The sequence below is a fragment of the Anopheles merus genome, chromosome 3R, assembly GCF_017562075.2.
Source record: "Anopheles merus strain MAF chromosome 3R, AmerM5.1, whole genome shotgun sequence".
NCBI classification, from domain to species: Eukaryota; Metazoa; Arthropoda; class Insecta; order Diptera; family Culicidae; genus Anopheles; species Anopheles merus.
In genome coordinates this window covers 44027632-44047696 of record NC_054084.1, presented here as the reverse complement: position 1 = coordinate 44047696, position 20065 = coordinate 44027632, and the positions used below count along the sequence as shown (strand labels likewise).

General features: G+C 40.8%; 3 protein-coding genes across 14 annotated transcripts in view; 2 read left to right on the top strand and 1 right to left on the bottom strand.

The window, feature by feature from the left end:
• LOC121595863 (probable G-protein coupled receptor 158) overlaps window positions 1-5742 on the top strand; it is a 68602-nt gene extending 62860 nt beyond the window's left edge. For 4 of the 8 annotated variants that reach the window (XM_041920179.1, XM_041920181.1, XM_041920180.1 and 1 more), the window contains 2 exons: window positions 1103-1123; window positions 5464-5742. In XM_041920179.1, the coding sequence (XP_041776113.1) occupies window positions 1103-1123; window positions 5464-5628 (186 nt within the window). In that variant the 3' untranslated portion in view covers window positions 5629-5742. The remainder of the gene's footprint in view (window positions 1-1102; window positions 1124-5463) is intronic. The other 4 variants (XM_041920186.1, XM_041920182.1, XM_041920184.1 and 1 more) reach the window with 2 other exon arrangements.
• Window positions 5743-11030: 5288 nt separating this feature from the next.
• LOC121596642 (vacuolar fusion protein MON1 homolog A) lies at window positions 11031-20065 on the bottom strand. 3 transcript variants are annotated; one of them, XM_041921756.1, is made up of 5 exons: window positions 19956-20065; window positions 12875-13580; window positions 12240-12804; window positions 11875-12156; window positions 11031-11755 (listed from the first exon to the last, which is right to left on the bottom strand). In XM_041921756.1, the coding sequence occupies exons 1-5, from the start codon at window positions 19981-19983 to the stop codon at window positions 11615-11617; spliced, it is 1722 nt and encodes a 573-aa protein (XP_041777690.1). In that variant the 5' UTR covers window positions 19984-20065; the 3' UTR covers window positions 11031-11614. The 3 variants fall into 3 exon arrangements, with proteins under 3 accessions (XP_041777690.1, XP_041777692.1, XP_041777691.1); XM_041921758.1 differs by lacking the exon at window positions 19956-20065 and adding an exon at window positions 13669-13819; XM_041921757.1 differs by lacking the exon at window positions 19956-20065 and adding an exon at window positions 13693-13819.
• On the top strand, window positions 14055-19092 carry LOC121596641 (uncharacterized protein DDB_G0275275). 3 transcript variants are annotated; one of them, XM_041921755.1, is made up of 2 exons: window positions 14055-14553; window positions 14641-19092. In XM_041921755.1, exon 2 carries the CDS (start codon window positions 14813-14815, stop codon window positions 17039-17041), a length of 2229 nt encoding a protein of 742 aa, XP_041777689.1. In that variant the 5' UTR covers window positions 14055-14553; window positions 14641-14812; the 3' UTR covers window positions 17042-19092. The 3 variants fall into 3 exon arrangements, with proteins under 3 accessions (XP_041777689.1, XP_041777688.1, XP_041777687.1); XM_041921754.1 differs by having other exon boundaries at window positions 14055-14559; XM_041921753.1 differs by having other exon boundaries at window positions 14055-14565.

The following is a 20065-nucleotide window of genomic DNA, read 5'->3' as shown; positions in this document are numbered from 1 at the left end:
CCCGCAACAAAGCTTTCCAAATCCGTGTACTTCCTCAATGCTCCGTATCACAACCGATTATCCATCTACAGAGAAAGGGATCATCGTGATGGTTTTAATCGATTTTTCCTTTTTTAAGTACGTTTCTCTCTTTCTCAACTCTTTTGTTCGTTCTACCATCAATCGGATAGTAGTTTTCATGAAAACAGATTTTTTTTTATTGCTTTTTGAATTTGCAGTTTACCTTCACCATAATGTTGAACCTTTTTCTGCAGTAATAAGTTGGTTTTGTTCTTGATTGTGAATTTATCGTACATCCTTTTTGCATTGTTTGGAGCGATTGTGTTTGGGGTAGATTTTAAATCATGCGTGAATGAATCGAACAAAATTGCAATAAACTGAAGTGAAAAAGTATGATATAATAGAAATGATTCAAAAAGAAAAGCATTTTGCGCTGCCGTTTGTTCATTCCGCATTGATATTAAGTAGAATTGCAACTGTATCTCCTTATCTATCAACTAATCAAACTAATTCACATTTAACTGGTTGTTTTGTATCTCTTTTCTCTCTCTCTCTCTCTCTCTCTCTCTCTCTTTCTCTTTTCTTCTCTTTTCTCTTTTTAAACGTTCCCGTCGTATTGTATTGAAATGTTGTTGGAAAATGTGTACCCCTAACTATTTTTTATCCTTAACCTAACATAACATAAAAAACAATAATACAACTCATGTTCACCGATCTACCTATATTATCTTATCACTCCACTTCACTAAACCTTATATACTAAATCTTCCATCCCCTTCATGGAACTCATTCTTGGCCCACCATTCCACTACAAACCATGCTGTTTCTGTAATACTCTTCTATCTGTATCTACTTCCTCGACGTACTGATGTACAACACCACGCATTCCAAACCTGATTGTGCATCCCTAACTACTACAAATGCTAAACATTGATGGTATTCCTAATCTCTTCACAACAAAACAAAAATCATCACGAAAAATGCATACCATTGTCCCACTTCGATTGGCACCGACGTTTGGACTAAACAAACCCGGCACGGAACAAATGTTCAATGAATAATAAAACAATTATTAAATCAACCCTTCCTACTCCAACTTCAGAAAAAAGGAAGCCGAGAAAAGGTAATTTTTGAATTTACTTAATTACAACCACAAAAAAGCGCTATAATGTAAGGGAGTCCCAGTCATCCAACAGTCCTTTTTTTTAGTAAAAACGTTTATTTGTTATAAAGTGTCCTACAAGCAGTTCGAATTTATAAAGTATCCTACAAACAGCTCGAATGTCTGTTTTGATTTAATCCTTGATTCTTGTGCATTTTATATGATCAATGATTAAAAATATTTAAAAAAAACCTTCTATGTTTGCGTTTTGCGTATGATGTACACCAACCACAAGCCCATACAAAAAAACTAGCCGTTTGCGCTATGGGCTATGGGTGGAATGATTATTCTACGCACTGGAAGACGAAATCTAATCTTGTTTTGCATATAGATTAGAAAATTCGTGTGAAAAATTCATGTGCTCTTGTACCATTTCAATGCCGACGTCCGCCCGCCCGATCGGGTTATCGGAGAGCACAGCCAAACACAAGTAGTGGGAAAGCTTTCGGGCTTTGTCCTTTGGCAACACAGCTACGAAACTCACGAGTAGTTTCCACCAAATATTGATGTTAAATTTTGTCTACACATCGCATGTTTTGCTTCAATTTTCGATAAGTCTAGTTGGAAACGATATCCATCAGGGCGTTCAATCTAACGAGCGCTCTGTGAGCTGGCTTGCAAGAATCGCTTTTCTATCACGCAAACCGAGGTGAAGTAATTCAATATAGTTGTTTTTATTTTCAACATACGGATTTGGAACAGCATGGCACCGCCGGGAAGATGGAATCACTCTTAATCTGCACAATGTTGCTGGCAAATTCAGTAGAAGGGAGCGGGGCCACCAGCAATCCGGCACGTATATAACCGTCGTCCCTGGTTGAAGCATGTCACCCTCTTCACGAAGACATCTCGAACAATTGGTTCTTGTTTCCCTTCTTTCACTTTAATTTTACTCCATTTACTACCACCTAACTGACTTGACTTTGACACTCGGATTTCTTGCTCCATTTTTTCCCCCTCAACGGATTGTTACGGCGTATTGGTGTAGTCGGGAAGGCGCATTTTTCACATTCCACCCATTCCCAAAGACTTCTCCGATACACCAGTGGAATTAATATTGACAACCTTATCCGGTAATCGTCACCCAATCGATTCGCTTTGCGCTAGTACCCTAAGTCGGGCCCTGGTTTGCCACCTGAACAACAATGCCGATTCTGTCTGTGGAGTCGTTTTCGAGTACCTTCCGCGTACCGCGTTCAAAGCCTGTGCGCACCAACCTGTCAACGACACCATTATATGTGTGAGTGAATCCTTGGAAGCGGGCTGGTGGGAGAGAGAAACTTTTCGTTTGCTGGTGTCTAAAGCTGAAGCACTTGAAACTGGCGCGATCGTGCTCACAATTGACAATTAGTAGTGCGTAGCTGTCAAACGAAACCAAGCACTCGAGCACACTACTATTCCCTCGACCCACCATGCTTTCCTCCCATTAGCCTTTGCAATCCTTCAGTGTGGTTGGCACCATTTTTCATCGATGCTCGAGCACGTTCCGCATAGGTGGGGATGGGCACAGTCCCACAAACCCTCACTTTATCACCCGGTTCCGATTGAGCGCAAGATCGATGGATGCTTCTCCTCTTCGTGTTTGCGAAATAACGTTGCGCAGAAATTTATAGGCATTCCATTGTTGACCTCAATTATTTATATGCTTTTTTTGTGCTTCGTCTCTCCGTTGGTCTCTCAGAAAACCCTAAGCCCCATAAAAATGGGGGAAAAGGGAACATCGAGGGAAACGAAGGGATAAACGTAGATGATAGAGGCGTGATGTTTTGTCGGGAAGACAAAAGGGCACAGGAAATTGATTGAGTAATTCATGTGCTCTTTTACGCTGTCCATTACATATTTACGGTGGTAATAGTGAGCGAAAAGCTCTACCTCAGGATCCATCCAGTGAAGCTAGGGCAGCGGACTTTGCGAAAGACGCTATATTTCTTTGCATCCTCGTTACAATCAATAATTTCAATCAAATTAATTTCCTAGCGTAAAGATGGCTCCAACTGTGCACACCCATTCACAATTGGGCAGCCCTAACTTTAAAGAACTTTTACAGGAGATTATGAAAGTTTTCAGTGTTTCAGACCTTTGATTGATTGCTCTTGTTTGTGGACATTTTTCCTTTGAAATTTGACGGAAAATTGATGTTGCATTTATCGGTTTTCATTCAACTATTTTGTTACGGTAAATAAGAGAAGGGTTTTCTATTTATTTAATATTCTGTTTTTTATTAAATTACTCGTATTTTTCAATAAACTAAATGATATCAATAGTTTGTTAGTTAGATGGCTAGTAAGTTAGTTTTACTTCCATTATTAAATGTAACTATTTATGTATAATAGTCCAATACTATAGTACGTTCAAAAGACTTGCGCGTTAATGGGTATGAGTCTCTATTCTTTCCTCTTTGACTTATGCTATGCTTAATAGTAACCTTCGCCAGTGTAACTAAATACATGTGTATAAAGTGCATAATTTAGAAACAATTAGATTAAGGAGAAAAATATAATTGGAATTTAAATCCCCTTGGATGATACAAGCCTTAAATGATGGAATCAATATAATAGACAGTTTTCAAGGAAAAATACTAGCTTTCTTAACAGTAATTTCCAAGGTCATGGCGCTGACGCTGCTGATGAGAGGTCCCACTTCTTATCCCAACCCAGGATTGAGAAGCACAGAAGCATCTAAGTGATAATATTATTATAAATTAGGTCTTTACTATACAGCAGATCTTGGAGAAAATGGCTGAATACAGACACGACAAATACCATTTCTTCATTGACTTCAAAGCTGCATATGATAGCAAAGCCAGGGTAAAACTGTACGACGCTATGAGCTCTTTTGGAATCCCGGCCCAACTGATAAGGCTAGTTAGAATGATTATGACCAGGTGCCAGATGAGGGTGGATGGAAAAGTCCAAGGACTTTTTGCTACCACCAAAGTTCTACGCCAGGGGGGCGGGCTTGTCTGTCCCCTATTTAGCTATGTCCTATTTAGCTTGTCTGTCTCCTATGTCCTCCTATAACTTAGCGCTAGAGAGGGCCATCCGTGACTCGAGGGTGGAAACTACGGGAACCATCTTCTATAAGTCAATCCAGATCCTGGCATACGCTGATGATATAGACATAATTAGTCTGCGGCTCTCCTATGTAGCAGAAGCCTACCAAGGGATCTAGCAGGTGGCAGAGAACCTCGGGTTGCAGATAAACGAAGCAAAGACTAAACTGATGGTGGCAACACTAGCGCCCCTACCAATAAATAATCCAAACCAACGTAGGCGTGACGAACAGATAGGTGAGCGCACTTTTAAAGTCGTCCCAGAATTCACATATCTTAGGTCAAAGGTCAGCAACGACAACAGAATGGTAGCTGAGGTGCGCGCAAGATGCTGTCTGCCAACCGGTCATTCTACAGGCCGAAAAATCGTGGCGTCTAGGCGTCCGCCATTAAGGCCAGGATAACGGACTGGCAGACGAAGGCGCCGAATAAGTAAGTAAGTAAGGTTTTGAGGAAACTAAAAATGTACGAGCAAGTAGTGGTATCGGACGCCATTCAAATTAATTTACTAAGTTATATACACATCCAAGACCACCAGCATAGTCCCACGAAGGATAAACGGGTCCTTATTCCATTGAATACAATGGTAGACCCTAAGCATCCTAATGTATCTGTATAAAGCCACTTAAAATCATCAATGAGTGAATCTCGTTCATTCCCTGTGTGCTGTGTGCAGACAGCGAACTCTTCCAAATGAAATGGATGGCGGTCGTATACGGATTGTGGTTAAAGTAAACAATACAAATTTTACCTTTTCCATACATTTTGAGGACTAAATTCATTGTGATGTAAAAAAAATCCTGTAAGAAATGGAAATGGGATTCATCGATATGGAAATAATGCGTTTTGAAATACATTTGTACCATAATTTTATCATGTAACATAACTAACTATTGATTAACAGTCTATTATGACAATTTAATTATTTAAAATGCCTAATTGCTTCATTGCTTAGAAACGGTTTCAGTTATAAAGTAAAAGCTCTTTTAAAAACTGAAACAAATGTATGCTTTAGCACGCTTAGAGCATAACACATAGCAACATCTAAACAAAAGCGCACTATACTGCAAACGACATGCAATGCAATCGGTTCCATTATCTATTTTGCAATGGAAGGCAAGGATTGTCAGAGAAGATACACACGCGCACACCAACATTCAAATGGCACTACTATTACAAAACACATCCTGTCACCGATCCCGTTTTCCCAAATACGCCACTCCAAAACGCCATCTCCAATCTTCCACAGGCACTGAGCGCTAAACATCGCCACAATCGTCCAGCGGTGAGCGAAGTGGAAGTGACCGAAGCGGAACCGTCCCGTACGCCCGAGGACAGCGTGTGCAGCGTCGAGGGCCCAACCGACACCGGTACCGGAACTGGCGAGATTTCCGGCATTTCCAGTTCCAAATAGCTACTGTCGGCCGGTGCGGTGCAATCGCAACAGTCTGGCGGCCGATCGCGCTACAAGGAATACAATTTTTAAGCAGTGGCAGCAGCAGCAGCAGCAGCAGTAGCATTCCACAGATATCCAAACAGTCCTCCAACATCTCTTCACCTGCTGACCATGCTGAGTCTCAACACTCTCGGTAACAATAGCAGCTCAGTGATTCTGCGAACTGCACTGGACTTATCCAGTGTTCACGCAAACCGGAAGCAGTTGCTGTTCAGACACGTCTATGGGGATGCCGTATTGACGGGTTGCAGCCAGAACCTTTTCCCGTTTTGTCAAGCACACGATATTACACAGCGTTAGTTAGCGAACCAAGGGTTCAAACATTGGCAAAAAAACAAGAAACGAATCTAACAAACACAGGATACAACCGAACTTAACTATCCTTATATCATCGCGAGAAACTCATTTATGTTATCATATGCAGCAGTTCGCTTTTACACATTCTCTCGGCAAGTCAATATTACTTGCTTTGAGTATATCTCATGCAACAGTAAACAGCAATAAGCATTGAAATAGGATCTGATTTTGTTCGTTGTTTAGTAATGATGAGTTAGCAACATACTTCAAACATTGTTTTCAAAGGTTGTAAAAGGTTGAAGTACAACTCTTATCAAACATATAATTCCTGCTTTTTCATGCTTGACAGTCCTGGGTACCAATCAGAAAGAAGGGCGAGACCAACATTAGTATGGTGGTACTTGCAACTGATCATGATACCTCATTCATAGCAGTTTTGTTAGGATATTTTTTAATACAGTGTGTGTTTAACAGCCAGAATCCGGCACCGAATGCATACGGACATCCAACTGTGTACATAATAAGGGAAACTCTCTGCAACGTTTACATACACAAACACAAAACACCCTTAACTATTTTAATGAGCTTCTTTCTAGAGAGAAAGACGCACAACATAGTGTAAAAAACTGTGCTAATTTAAACCGAACGAAATAGATGACCATCTCATGCGGCATTTGGCACATTATTTGGCAGCTGAACCACACAAAAGCCCTAGAAATAGGATAATGATCCCTTTTACTAGTAAGAACAGAAACAAGACCGCAAAGCGACAAAGTTTGAATTTAAGTAAAATTTAAAACGAAAGTAAATAAATAGTGCTATGTACAAAAAACAATACGCACAAAGACAAATGACATTGTATCGAACATGTCTTAAATGGAGCTGGATACTTGAGCGAGTGTGAGTACATCTAGACTCCACCCTGTTATCACGTAAATCACGCAACAGAGTTGACGATTTCTGTACCATAATAGGGAACAATGTGTAAGTAACGTGTAATGATTAATATTATAAAAAACAAACATACATACAATATCCCTTATCATGAGCTTAATCAAATAGATAATCCAAACAGCAGAAAAGATGAATAAACACTTCGCCGTCGAGACAATTGGTTGGGCGGTTGGTTTGGGAGAATTAGACTCCGATCGACAACGCGCAAGTGTGGCACGTGTTGACGCGTAAACGCAGCCAAGTATAGCAGACATTTACACTCTAATCGCTCGGACCATTCACCGCTATGGTCCACTAGGATAGCATCATGTGCAGCGAGAGCTACGGAAATGCAGAAGACAAAAATAACATAATTATATTACATACAAAATTTAGGGCAAATTAGGTCGGATGTTGTAAAAAAACTTACAACACACATAATCATTGCTTTGTTCTCTAGACAGAAAAGCGACTATAAGTGGTTCTGTTTTATGCGTTTACACAATGTACGCTAATGTTTTCATTCTAATTTAACAATTCGAATTTCTTCGCCCAACCGTCTCTGGGGCAGGAACCACCAGCCTAGTCGAGATTGGTGCTGGTAGGCGAAGAAATGTGTAACCAAACGCCAACTCCGAAAGAACCGCTCTCTCGATGCGCTTGTTCCCGGCTGTTGGTGGTGAACTCGTCACCCATAGAGACAAGAGACTCATAACAAGACCGCGGAACCTGCTCCATCGATCGAGCAGTCGATTAGGGACGGGAAGGTATATATATATATATATATAATATATATATATATATATATATATATATATATATATATATATATATATATATATATATATATATATATATATATATATATATATATATATATATATATATATATATATATATAGTGTTATATACGTGTAACGAGACGAGACATATACGATTAGTTCGTTTACTCAATAAACAGAATTGTATCTTACTATCGTTAAGTGGAACTGCTACTACTACTACTACTACTACTACTACTGTAACTATCATTGCATAAGAAGTATTATGAAATGTTTAACATGTATCATGTCTGGGAGGACAAACTGCATGCAAATCAGTGGTATAGAAAATGAACGAAGCCGTAGCGGGGGTGGGGTTAGACCGACCGGTTAGTAGATTAAAATGGCAGCGAATAGCATATATACCTAACAGGTGGTAGCAACTATTGTAACAAAATAGGCAAAGTACGCAGAACTTCATTCTTCATTCTGTTTTATTCATTCTTGTTTTACGTTTACGTCTTGATTTACTTGCACTAAAGTTCCTGCAGTACATGTTTTATTATCAGTTTTGTTCCATTTCTTTCCCTTTCCATACACCACCGGCCCTGCTGGCCTGGCCCTCAGACTCGCATACTACACATTCGAGGTTCTTGGACATTTGTGCATTTTCTGTTGCTGTGAATCGCTTTAAATTTGGGAAATTTTATTTCGTGTAGCCCTCTATTTTCACATGTTCAAGGATGATTCGTGTATGAAGATTATCTATTTTTTTAGAAGAAATGATTCAAGTCTTGATTGAATTTAGGAAAAAGGTGGGAACGTACCTAAGAAATGCTTTCTGGTGGGAACAGCTGTTGAAATTATGCTGTGTTCTGCCTATGTATTTGCATACACATTCCATACCTATTCTTTGTTGCCAGGTGCATCAATATGAAAGTTGAAAGTTTATGATTTCGTTCGATTTGAAAGTTTATGCACACGTGGTACAAAATTGTTCTTTTATTATATTGCACGTAATGTCGAAATCAATTATATTAATTTACTTCACAAAACAATACAAACTCGCAATATCATCAAATTTCGAAGCGCGAGCTCATTGCATTTACAAAAGGAAATTAAATTGTCTTTGCTTTACTTAATTTTCCCTTTTTGCATTGAGAAATTGTTTTCAACTTTCAATACCAGTACACTCTGTGAGTGTATGTGGACTGGACTGGAGTGGGCGTTACAATGCTGCTGTCATTAGCTAATTTTGGTATTTTCTTCTATTTTGTCTGCAGTAAGAACTAGAGTAAGATAGTACAGTAAATGTTAAGGTGGATAGTTTCATTTCGTCATTGTTTGTGCTTCCTTCGTCCGCGTAATCAGAACATTTTATGCTTCTTCTGCGTACTTTGCCTATTTTGTTACAATAGTTGCTACCACCTGTTAGGTATATATGCTATTCGCTGCCATTTTAATCTACTAACCGGTCGGTCTAACCCCACCCCCGCTACGGCTTCGTTCATTTTCTATACCACTGATTTGCATGCAGTTTGTCCTCCCAGACATGATACATGTTAAACATTTCATAATACTTCTTATGCAATGATAGTTACAGTAGTAGTAGTAGTAGTAGTAGTAGTAGCAGTTCCACTTAACGATAGTAAGATACAATTCTGTTTATTGAGTAAACGAACTAATCGTATATGTCTCGTCTCGTTACACGTATATAACACTATATATATATATATATATATATATATATATATATATATATATATATATATATATATATATATATATATATATATATATATATATATATATATATATATATATATATATATATATATATAGTGTTATATACGTGTAACGAGACGAGACATATACGATTAGTTCGTTTACTCAATAAACAGAATTGTATCTTACTATCGTTAAGTGGAACTGCTACTACTACTACTACTACTACTACTACTGTAACTATCATTGCATAAGAAGTATTATGAAATGTTTAACATGTATCATGTCTGGGAGGACAAACTGCATGCAAATCAGTGGTATAGAAAATGAACGAAGCCGTAGCGGGGGTGGGGTTAGACCGACCGGTTAGTAGATTAAAATGGCAGCGAATAGCATATATACCTAACAGGTGGTAGCAACTATTGTAACAAAATAGGCAAAGTACGCAGAAGAAGCATAAAATGTTCTGATTACGCGGACGAAGGAAGCACAAACAATGACGAAATGAAACTATCCACCTTAACATTTACTGTACTATCTTACTCTAGTTCTTACTGCAGACAAAATAGAAGAAAATACCAAAAATTAGCTAATGACAGCAGCATTGTAACGCCCACTCCAGTCCAGTCCACATACACTCACAGAGTGTACTGGTATTGAAAGTTGAAAACAATTTCTCAATGCAAAAAGGGAAAATTAAGTAAAGCAAAGACAATTTAATTTCCTTTTGTAAATGCAATGAGCTCGCGCTTCGAAATTTGATGATATTGCGAGTTTGTATTGTTTTGTGAAGTAAATTAATATAATTGATTTCGACATTACGTGCAATATAATAAAAGAACAATTTTGTACCACGTGTGCATAAACTTTCAAATCGAACGAAATCATAAACTTTCAACTTTCATATTGATGCACCTGGCAACAAAGAATAGGTATGGAATGTGTATGCAAATACATAGGCAGAACACAGCATAATTTCAACAGCTGTTCCCACCAGAAAGCATTTCTTAGGTACGTTCCCACCTTTTTCCTAAATTCAATCAAGACTTGAATCATTTCTTCTAAAAAAATAGATAATCTTCATACACGAATCATCCTTGAACATGTGAAAATAGAGGGCTACACGAAATAAAATTTCCCAAATTTAAAGCGATTCACAGCAACAGAAAATGCACAAATGTCCAAGAACCTCGAATGTGTAGTATGCGAGTCTGAGGGCCAGGCCAGCAGGGCCGGTGGTGTATGGAAAGGGAAAGAAATGGAACAAAACTGATAATAAAACATGTACTGCAGGAACTTTAGTGCAAGTAAATCAAGACGTAAACGTAAAACAAGAATGAATAAAACAGAGAAATTCCCGAGATCATGCGAAATGATTAATGTATGAGAAAACTTACTCTTTGGCTATTCATACCGTATCCTGCCTTTGCCATTGCCGTCCACTTTTCGCTGCCCGAAGCAGTGCTGCTTTTGTAACAATAATTACGATTTTCGATATTTTTTTCGATCTTTATTCTTCAATAGTTTGTTTGTCTTTTATGTTTCACTTCTACCAGCTGACAAAGAGTAGTCGAAAATGCTAACGTTTGGTTTTTCTCTTTCAGAGTATTGCATTACGTTTCGCTATATTTTTCGTTTAGCTAAGTTTGTTTTAACCTTCGTTTTGGTATTAATCATCTCCGACTACACCACTGGACACAGACGGGAGATGGTTTATGGGGTTAGTATATTTTTGTTTGTTTGTTTTACTTGTTATGTCATTTTCCCTAAGTAACTTCAGCTCAACCGTCGAACAGTTCCTCGTCGTAGGCACAATGAACCGATATTAGTTGGTATAACTTATTAACACACCGTCCGTCCAGTCTATAGTGATTGCAACGAAGATGTCACAGTAGTAGCTTATTATTATAAATAAATATATACAAAATACGTTCCATAATAATTGCTCTCATCATTCGCTTTGCCCTTCACTTCCACGTACCGTTTGTATGTTTTACTCTTTCTATACCCCAACTACCGATCTACTACTTCATTCGTCAAGTGCTGCACACTGCTCGGATGTGACCTAAACATCAACTATCACGGCGGAATGGTATGTTGGAAAAAATGAAGGGATTTTAGCAAGTTGGGAAATATATTCAATCCTGCATGCAGGACGTTCGCTCTGCCGGCCAGCTTGTTGGTGTGAACGAAAAGAACTGCAACAAAGGCGACAGAGAAAGTGACTCCTAGAACGTTGGTGCAGAAAGGATAAATAAACTGTTTTCCTCCTTTTTGATCCATTTTAGCAGCTTATTCACAAGACTTATCACTTCGTTCTTCTCAACCGTCGGCTCAAACGTTACAAACAGCTCGTATGCCTGCGTCACCTAAAATAAATATATTCAAATAGTGTCCAGTGTTTAGCAACGTATCTGTTTCGGCCATCAGATTGATTGTTTGAATCAATAATCAACCAATACGATCGTATTAGGAGGCTAATATTTACCCAAGCAAGCAGCACTTCCTTTTCCTTCATCTGATAGATCAACTTGACGGGGCGGCCAGAGTTGTGAATGCGATGATGTAGCCGAAAGTACATCCCTTCCAGACGCTTAAACTGTTCCCCGCTCGAGTACGGTACGGTCAGCTCCGAGCAGAGCAGCTGAGCGTTCGACTTGCTTTTGTACAGAAAGTGTCTTATCTCTGGAATGCCAATGTTCAACAGCTTGATGCCTTTGTTGTTGATTGCATCGTTGATTGCTTCCAAGCAATTGCTTCTGCGTAGTTTCTGCACAGAAGGAACAGCATCGAAAGGAATTAATAAATTAATAACAATTTTAGCAAATAAAGCGTTTTAAGAACAAACAATACCTCAGTAATCTTTCGCTTTGCCTCCGACAGGGTATAGAATACGTCCCGTTCAATCGATAACAGCAGCAAACAGGCTTGACAGTCTTCGGCCAGGTACGATACGTGTGCGTGCAGGAATCCGCTCGAGTCAAACTTGGGAAGACATAGCGGTGTCCAGCTTTCGGCCGATTTGAAGCTTTCCGAGCACTCGATCAGGTTGAATATGAGTCTCAAATCAGCCGGATGAATGAAATACTTCTTCATGCGAACCAGTGCGATCAGCTTATTGTTGGCAATTAATACTGCAAACACCAGGTTCTTGATCTTTCCGCAGTTGCTCTGTATAGCGGACACAACCGTTTCTCGCACGGACGGCTGCAGCGGCAAGATGCGCACCGAGTGCGTCATAAAGCTGAACGGATTATTCGACACCACCTTCCGATCGCACTTGTCACTGACCAGCAAATGGTCGATCAGCCGTTCGCTACCGGCCAACAACCGACGAAGATCGAAATTTTTTCGCCTCTCGAACGTTTTGATCATATGACTAAGCGTTAGGGTGGAAAGAATTTGATTATACACGTCACTGAAAAGAGCAAAAATGCAAAATTTAAGGGAACATGCTTTTTTTCTTCTCAGTTCTCAATTCGCCTTACGTGAGCTGCAGTTGTATTTGTTGCACGCTGTGGGATGTCCGCGAAACCGCCACCAGAATCAAGGGTGATTTAACTAGAAACACAAACTTTACACCGGCAGCATGGATCGATTTGATCGTATCGTTGCCACTTTGGATAAAACTAACTAGTGCCTGCATCACTCCGAACAAGGTGGCCAATTTGTCTTCATTGCCGTGCATCGAGTAGATCGGTTTGCCCGCCGTGCTCAGTATGAAGACGTGTCGCTTGCGGTTTAGAAATTCGGTATCGTGCAGATAATCACCCGAATCTAACTCAGTGCCGATCGCTACGGTTCCGCCACTGCTGGGTTCCGTTGCTTCAGCAAGACTAGTAGTAGATGCATCGAATTCCCTGCTTTTGGCACTACTGAACGAACTCGACTTGCTCATCCCACCGTCAGCCGGGTTATTAGTGACCGTGTCATTCTGCACCCTCGCTATATTGCTACGATCGGACACACTTTCCTGATCGTCCTCACGCGCCTTCTCGTCTGCATCGGTACGTTCACCAAGTTCCTGCAGGTGGGTGGGATTTTCCTGCACACTTTCCGCCGGTAGGCTATTTATTTCGTGGGAAAATTCTTCGAACGAATCCGTCGTTATCAGGGAACTTTCTTCGCACACTCCAGGCTCGCACTGATCCACCCCGTCTGGCCTGGGGTCGCTCATGTTTATCTTCGGTGTACCTATTAATATATATATTCGTATTTACCCGGCACGACGAAAAGGACGTAAAATCGATCGAGATCAGGTAAGGGAAACGAAAATTTCCACCTTTAATTTAAAAAAAAGTCTCACTTTTCAACCACGAAATCCGCAGTATCGTCAAATTACGTCCGTGGCGGGGAAACCAAAACACGAAGAAAAACAATCTGATTATTTGATAGATTTACATTTTCTTCCGCTCCACCCCGTCCCGGTGAACACAATTTGGCATTAAATCTTTGTTGGCACTTTTGACGTTTCGACTTGTTCTAAATGAGCAGATATGTGTTTGCATCGAAATCGGACCGTACTTTCTATTTTGATAAAAACATGAACATATACATTTCTTTATGCACACAGCTTTTGGTGCAATATGGCAGGGCATCCAGTTTTATCTTCGTACCCACTTATCATTTTATATTGCTTGTACTAAAAATTGTTCCAATTTCGGCAATGTTTTCCTCGGGCTGTACCAGACGATGACCATGTGCTCGTCCCGCTGTGCCCATCAAGAACTGACTTTGCTGCCGAGACAACAAGAGCAGACGTACGTTTTCCTAAACCTTTGTTTTTGTGCGAATTTCAATCGGGAAGAGTTTTGTCTCATTTTGTGATCGCTTGCGGAAAGGAATCTTCGAAATCAGTGCAATGACGTTCTGTTTCCGCTATCAAGCTGCGCAACCGTTGTGTCTGCATACGTGCGTGTTTACATTTGCGTTGAGTGTTTGGTAAAGTTCCCAGCCCCATTGCCCGAGCGGAATTGGTTCACCTTTTGGTAGGCCAACCAGCAACAGTGATGATAGAGAGACTGCGAATATCGGGACTCGCCCTTTCGACATTACGGCTTCAGTGGACGATAGCGTTGCGAGTTTCTAAATTTCGCTAATGGCTGTTGATACCTCTGTACGGTGGCACCCTTTTTTCTAGTCTCTTCGACTGTCATCACGCCTATTGGTACTGGTAGGGGTGGGTTTGTTTGCGCGATAATCTCAATTGTCGAGCTGTAGCGCGCACATAGCTAACCTCTCCGCCTTGTTGCAGGTGTTGTTTGGTCGATTTTGCTGCCAGCCTCTGCGTGTGTGAGTAAAGGGTACGTGTGCTCCACGAGAATCGTAGGATTGATGGTATCGTTGGCCCTCCACTTGGCCCTCGTGAACGACGCAAACCTTAAACACGATAACCAGTGCCGCAGTAAAGACGCAGTATAGGGGACATGGGTTGCATCAATTCGAAGAAGGACGACAAGGACTACCATTCCAACATCTTTCACGTGATCAACATCGACAACGATGGGACGGAGTTGTGGAGCGGCAAGTTGGAAGTGACCCGCGTCGAACTAACGCTCTACCGGAAGGGCAAGGAACCGACTAAGTGGCCGTTGAAATGTTTGCGCCGCTACGGTTACAACGTGGATCAGTTCAGCTTTGAGGCCGGTCGCCGCTGTACCACTGGCGAGGGTATTTACGCCTTTCGATGTCGACGGGCGGAAACGCTCTTTTACACTGTGCAGGCCTACATTCAGGGACGCATCTACAGCGATGAAAACACGAACCCAAACGATCCCTACCCAATACCGGTTGCTTCGAATGGGCCCTCGGTTGCGGCTCGCAGCGTTTCACAGAATAATACTGCAACGCGCAGCAGTGGCAGCGGTGGTCAGGGTCAGCAAATGCAGTGCACGTTCGTGATGAACCGGACCGGCATGGCTACGAGCCAGTCGCTCAGCCCGAATGGGACGATTCACTCGAACTCAAACCAAAGCCGCAGCACGGACACGCTCCCACTGGAGGGCAACTATCTCGAGCCTACGCCGAATCGTTCGAACGTTTCCGGAACGGGGCAACCGCATACAATTACCACCCGCTTTCAGCAAGGACTGCGGCTCAGTTCGGTTAGCAGTGGCCCTATTAGTCCCGACATAACATCACCCGGCTCTCCCAACAGTATGACCAACATACTGGAAGTGACCACCCTGAATCCGCTTCCCACGTCCCACACGAGCGGAAGCGTGCATCAGGGCGTAAGTAACGTCTACCAGGAGTTCCCCATGAAAGATTCGACGATGGCTTCCCTCCACCATCAGCATCACCAGCTGCTGCTGCATCAGCATCACGTGCATCATCCCATAGCTGCCCCGATAGTGGCCCCGCTCGTCGGTGGAGTGGTTAGAACGTCGATGGACGTACCGCCCCAGGAGCCTGCACCGGGCACATCGACGTTGCTGAATACCACAGCTGGTTCCGAGGTAGCAACCGCTATGCAGAATGCCGGCCCGAACGATGCGCTCATTTGCGGTGCTGGAGAATACGATCAGCAGCAACCTTCGACGCCAGATGCCATCGATCCGGCGCGACTGTACATGAATGTAAATATTACTGGCAACGAGGTTGGCTCCGGTTGCGCTGCAAAGGGTAAAAAACCGGCCGCTTTCAGTAGCAAGAGCAACTCTAGTCTGATTTCGATTTCAAACATCACTAACAACAACAACAACAACAACAACAACACAAACCATAGCCATAACAGCACTGGTTCGTTCGACGAGTGCCAATATCAAAACGTGCGCACGCCTACCTCCATAACCGCCATCAGCAGTGCGAATGGGGCAGCGTTGCCTTTGCTACAGCAGACCATCGTGACCGGTAACGTGTTCGCCCAGTTCCAGCGGCTGAATAGTGCCGGAGGTGGACCGGGGAATCAGTTCTCGATGGATCCGAATCGGTTCTACGAAAATTTGGAACCGGGCGAAATGAAAGCCGTCTTTCTTCGTGGCCGTTGCTCAAAGCCTGATATTTTCAGTAACGTTGACTTACCACTAGACCACTCGGAACCGTGCACTCCCACGGCAACTGCTGCGAACCAGCGGAAGGTGAACTACATCGTGCTGGATCTCGATCAGTCAAATTCATCGCATAGCATAAGCGGTGCGGCAGGATCTGGCACGAATGCAACCGGCATTCTTTCGCCTACTAGTACGGTGCCGGGCGGATCGACCAATGGTAACACGATTGCTACCAGCGTCACAAACGGTGCTAGTAACTTCAATAACAACAACAACAACAATGCAGCGATCAATCTGAACAGCGTTGTACCGGGTGGAATGTGCAATTCAGCTAGCGGTATGGCATTGGGAACGATTGGCCCAGGTTCCGATCACCGCGTCACGTCTGTTCCGGGCGTGGGCTGCAACACGGGTCTGTGCAGTGGTGGGACGCAAGGAGCTGCAGGCGCTGGCAATGTCACTCCTACCAGTGTCGGTTTACTGCCACCGGAGAGCCCGAAGAAGGCATCGCTCGGGTACGCGACGATCGATTTCAACAAAACAGTTGCACTCAGTAACTCTACCACGCCTTCGTCCGAGCTCGACAGTGAAGGATCGCGCAAAACCCGCCACAACTCGACTGTTACGCCTCTGGCAAGGCAGAGCAACTCGGTAAGCGATTAAGGTTAACATGCTCAGTGAGTGGAGACCGTGCACATTATTCTAATTGATAATTTGGGGCATTGTAATCAGGAGCAAACAATTAGCAAGACCTAAGTACCATCCCAGTGTATGGCTCAACTGTACTCAAGCTATCAAGCAGTAACTTAGCTGCACTTTACCGGGAATGATCATGCTTTGCAAAGTTGATTTTAAAATGATGCTGATTTTTATATTTAAATGAACAGAAGAACCATGTTATGAATCAATCTTTGCTTGTTGTAAAGGGTATTTATGATTTCGTTGTTTTGGTGGTTGTATTAAATTGATTTTAATTTCCTAGTTACATTTGCTACTAGTATAACATATTTATCTCTTTCTACATTACGAAAGATGTATAGAAGAAATGGAGCGTTTTTTAATGCAATTTTAGCGATTTTAATTTTATTTTATTTTAAATTAAATCAATTTAATTGTTCTTTTTTTAGAACACATTACGATCTCTTTCCGTGCTAAAGAGAGCGTAAGCTGCAACGCAAATGAAATATAATAGCATATTAGATGTCGATAAAAATAACGTAAATTGTTGTTAGTCTTAAGACAGTGAAAAAAGGAAGAGACATAAAATTTTGCACAATACAAAGTATGCAGTTTTCAAATGTTAGACAAGTGCATGTATTGTTTAAACCGTATCGTCACTGGTTTCAAAACGCATATAATTTGTTCTACATATGAACGGGAGTGTTTTACAAATACGGAATCAGTGAATCGAAATAATGCCAACATCATAACACGTTTACACACATGATATCTCCAAAGAATAGCTTTATTACAAACAGAAAACAAAATTAACAGTGCTAATGCTCAAAAGATTGGAATTACATTGATTCTTGTACAAAGCGCGATTTATGAAAGGAATTGTAAGTGTTCAGGGAACCATTCAAAAAAACCTTGATAAGAAAACACTTTTTACATTAGATTTCTACATATTTCATTTCTATGATGTGTATGTTTCGTTATCGAACAATTAAGAGCGCAACGGTCAGAAAGAACCAAACCAAAAGGTACAGCACAAAGACAGGACGAAAGTGTACGATAAAAAGCGCAAAAAATTACACAAAACAAAAAAATAAACATAATTTAAGGAAAAACAAAAGCAGAAAGATTGTTACTGCGCAGTGTGGGCAGATTTAAATTCTATCACTCATATACACCATTGTTTCGTTTAACAGTGTTATTGCGACGAAAAAAACCGCACTATAAACCAAACCCGTCACGATTTTCATAAAATACATAAATATATAAAGCAACATGAAGCGCCACTGCGCTCCAAAAGGAAATGTTGTATAATGCGTGATACGATGAATGTAGCCAAACAATATTCTGATGTAACAGTGGTAACATTATATCTGGGTTCTAGCACAATGAATCGTATGGGTTCGATTGGAGCAGCTGAAACAAGACAAAAAATGTAACCAAGCTGGTCTGAAAATAACCCCAAAAGGTTGGATATATTATTCTGTAAGAATTTAAGCCTTCAGCACGGAAGAGAGAGAGAGAGAGAGAGAGAGAGAGAGAGAGAGAGAGAGAGAGAGAGAGAGAGAGAGAGAGAGAGAATCATAGAGAAATCATAGAGAAAATTGTCTGTAAATGTAACAAATAAGTAATTGGAAGCCGAAAGATGAGAACAGTTTGATATGAAAAACGGTAAAGCTAAACAGAAATAACAAGCCGCCGTACCAGTGATCAGTTAACTTTGTTCATTTTATATTTCAACTCAGACATTAATTGTTTAAGAGAAAGCTGAACGTAATGTGTAACAGCATTTTTATAGTTTAAATGTATCTCATGTTAGGAAATGGAAAGGCCTGAACATCGTAGCAGATCGGCTACATAAATATAAATATGTAGCGAGTGTATTTTCCTCTGCAAAGAAGATAACACACACACATGGCCAAATAATAGAATGCCAAAAAGAAACGTTTGTTATACCACAGATGATACACAGCTGCGCCTGCCGTAAGTGTGCAGAACCATCAAATAAATCTAATAAAATTTATAGTTTATTATAAATACGTAAAACTTCTTGCATTTTCTTCCCATGGTCTAATCGCGACAAACGCCTCTTCCAATTCTATCGCTTTCGGCTGTAAAACTCACCGATCAATTAGATATTTTATTATATTAACAAATAAAATATTATTTGCTGCAGCAATGGAATTTGGCTCCGAAATAACCTGTATCTTCAACGTGTTCAAGCACTTTTTACTAGACGTTTTTTACAGGTTTTTTTACTGAAGTCGCTTACTTTTGGCTATATAAATGTAATGTAATGTAATAAATGTAATCGCCGTGTTTTACTAGCATAACACTGTTTTCCGGGTCAGTTTCTGATGTTATTCAACATTACTCGCATTATTCAACAATCGCAAGAGACTTTTTCAACAGCCTAGCTGTCACAAATAATGGCAGCTGTTGAAAAACATCTTGAAAGTTTAGAATAATGCTGTTCACATTGAAAACTGAGTAGGAAAACAGTGTATTCTCTATGTATGTATTCAGTGAACCCTCTCAAATGCACCTTACGCTCTAGACTGCGCTCTCCCGTGTTTATATTCGTTGCTAAAATTCTTTCACCATTTCTGTTTATCTTTCTCTCTCCACGTTGTATTTTACGCAATGTTCTTGAAATTTTTTATATAAAAACGCACAAGAAAAACAAAAGCAGCAAAATTTAAGCAAGTTTTCGTGAAGAGTAATCGTGTTATAACGTATTTTTGAAACGTTCTTTAAATTTGACGTTTGCTAATACAGTACATGGCAGATTGCTTCATTATTTCCTTATATGCAAAAATGGATCTCAAAATGATGTATAAATTTATTCAATCGCTTTTAAATTAGCTTTCTAATTGAACTGAAATAAAACAGGGCCACTTACCTGTATTTTGCGTCTTAAGCCGTTGCATACAAACACGCACACTACGTAGCCAATGTGTGAGCCTACTCTTGTCAAACGGCCAGGTGCATGACGCTGTCAAAACGCATCAA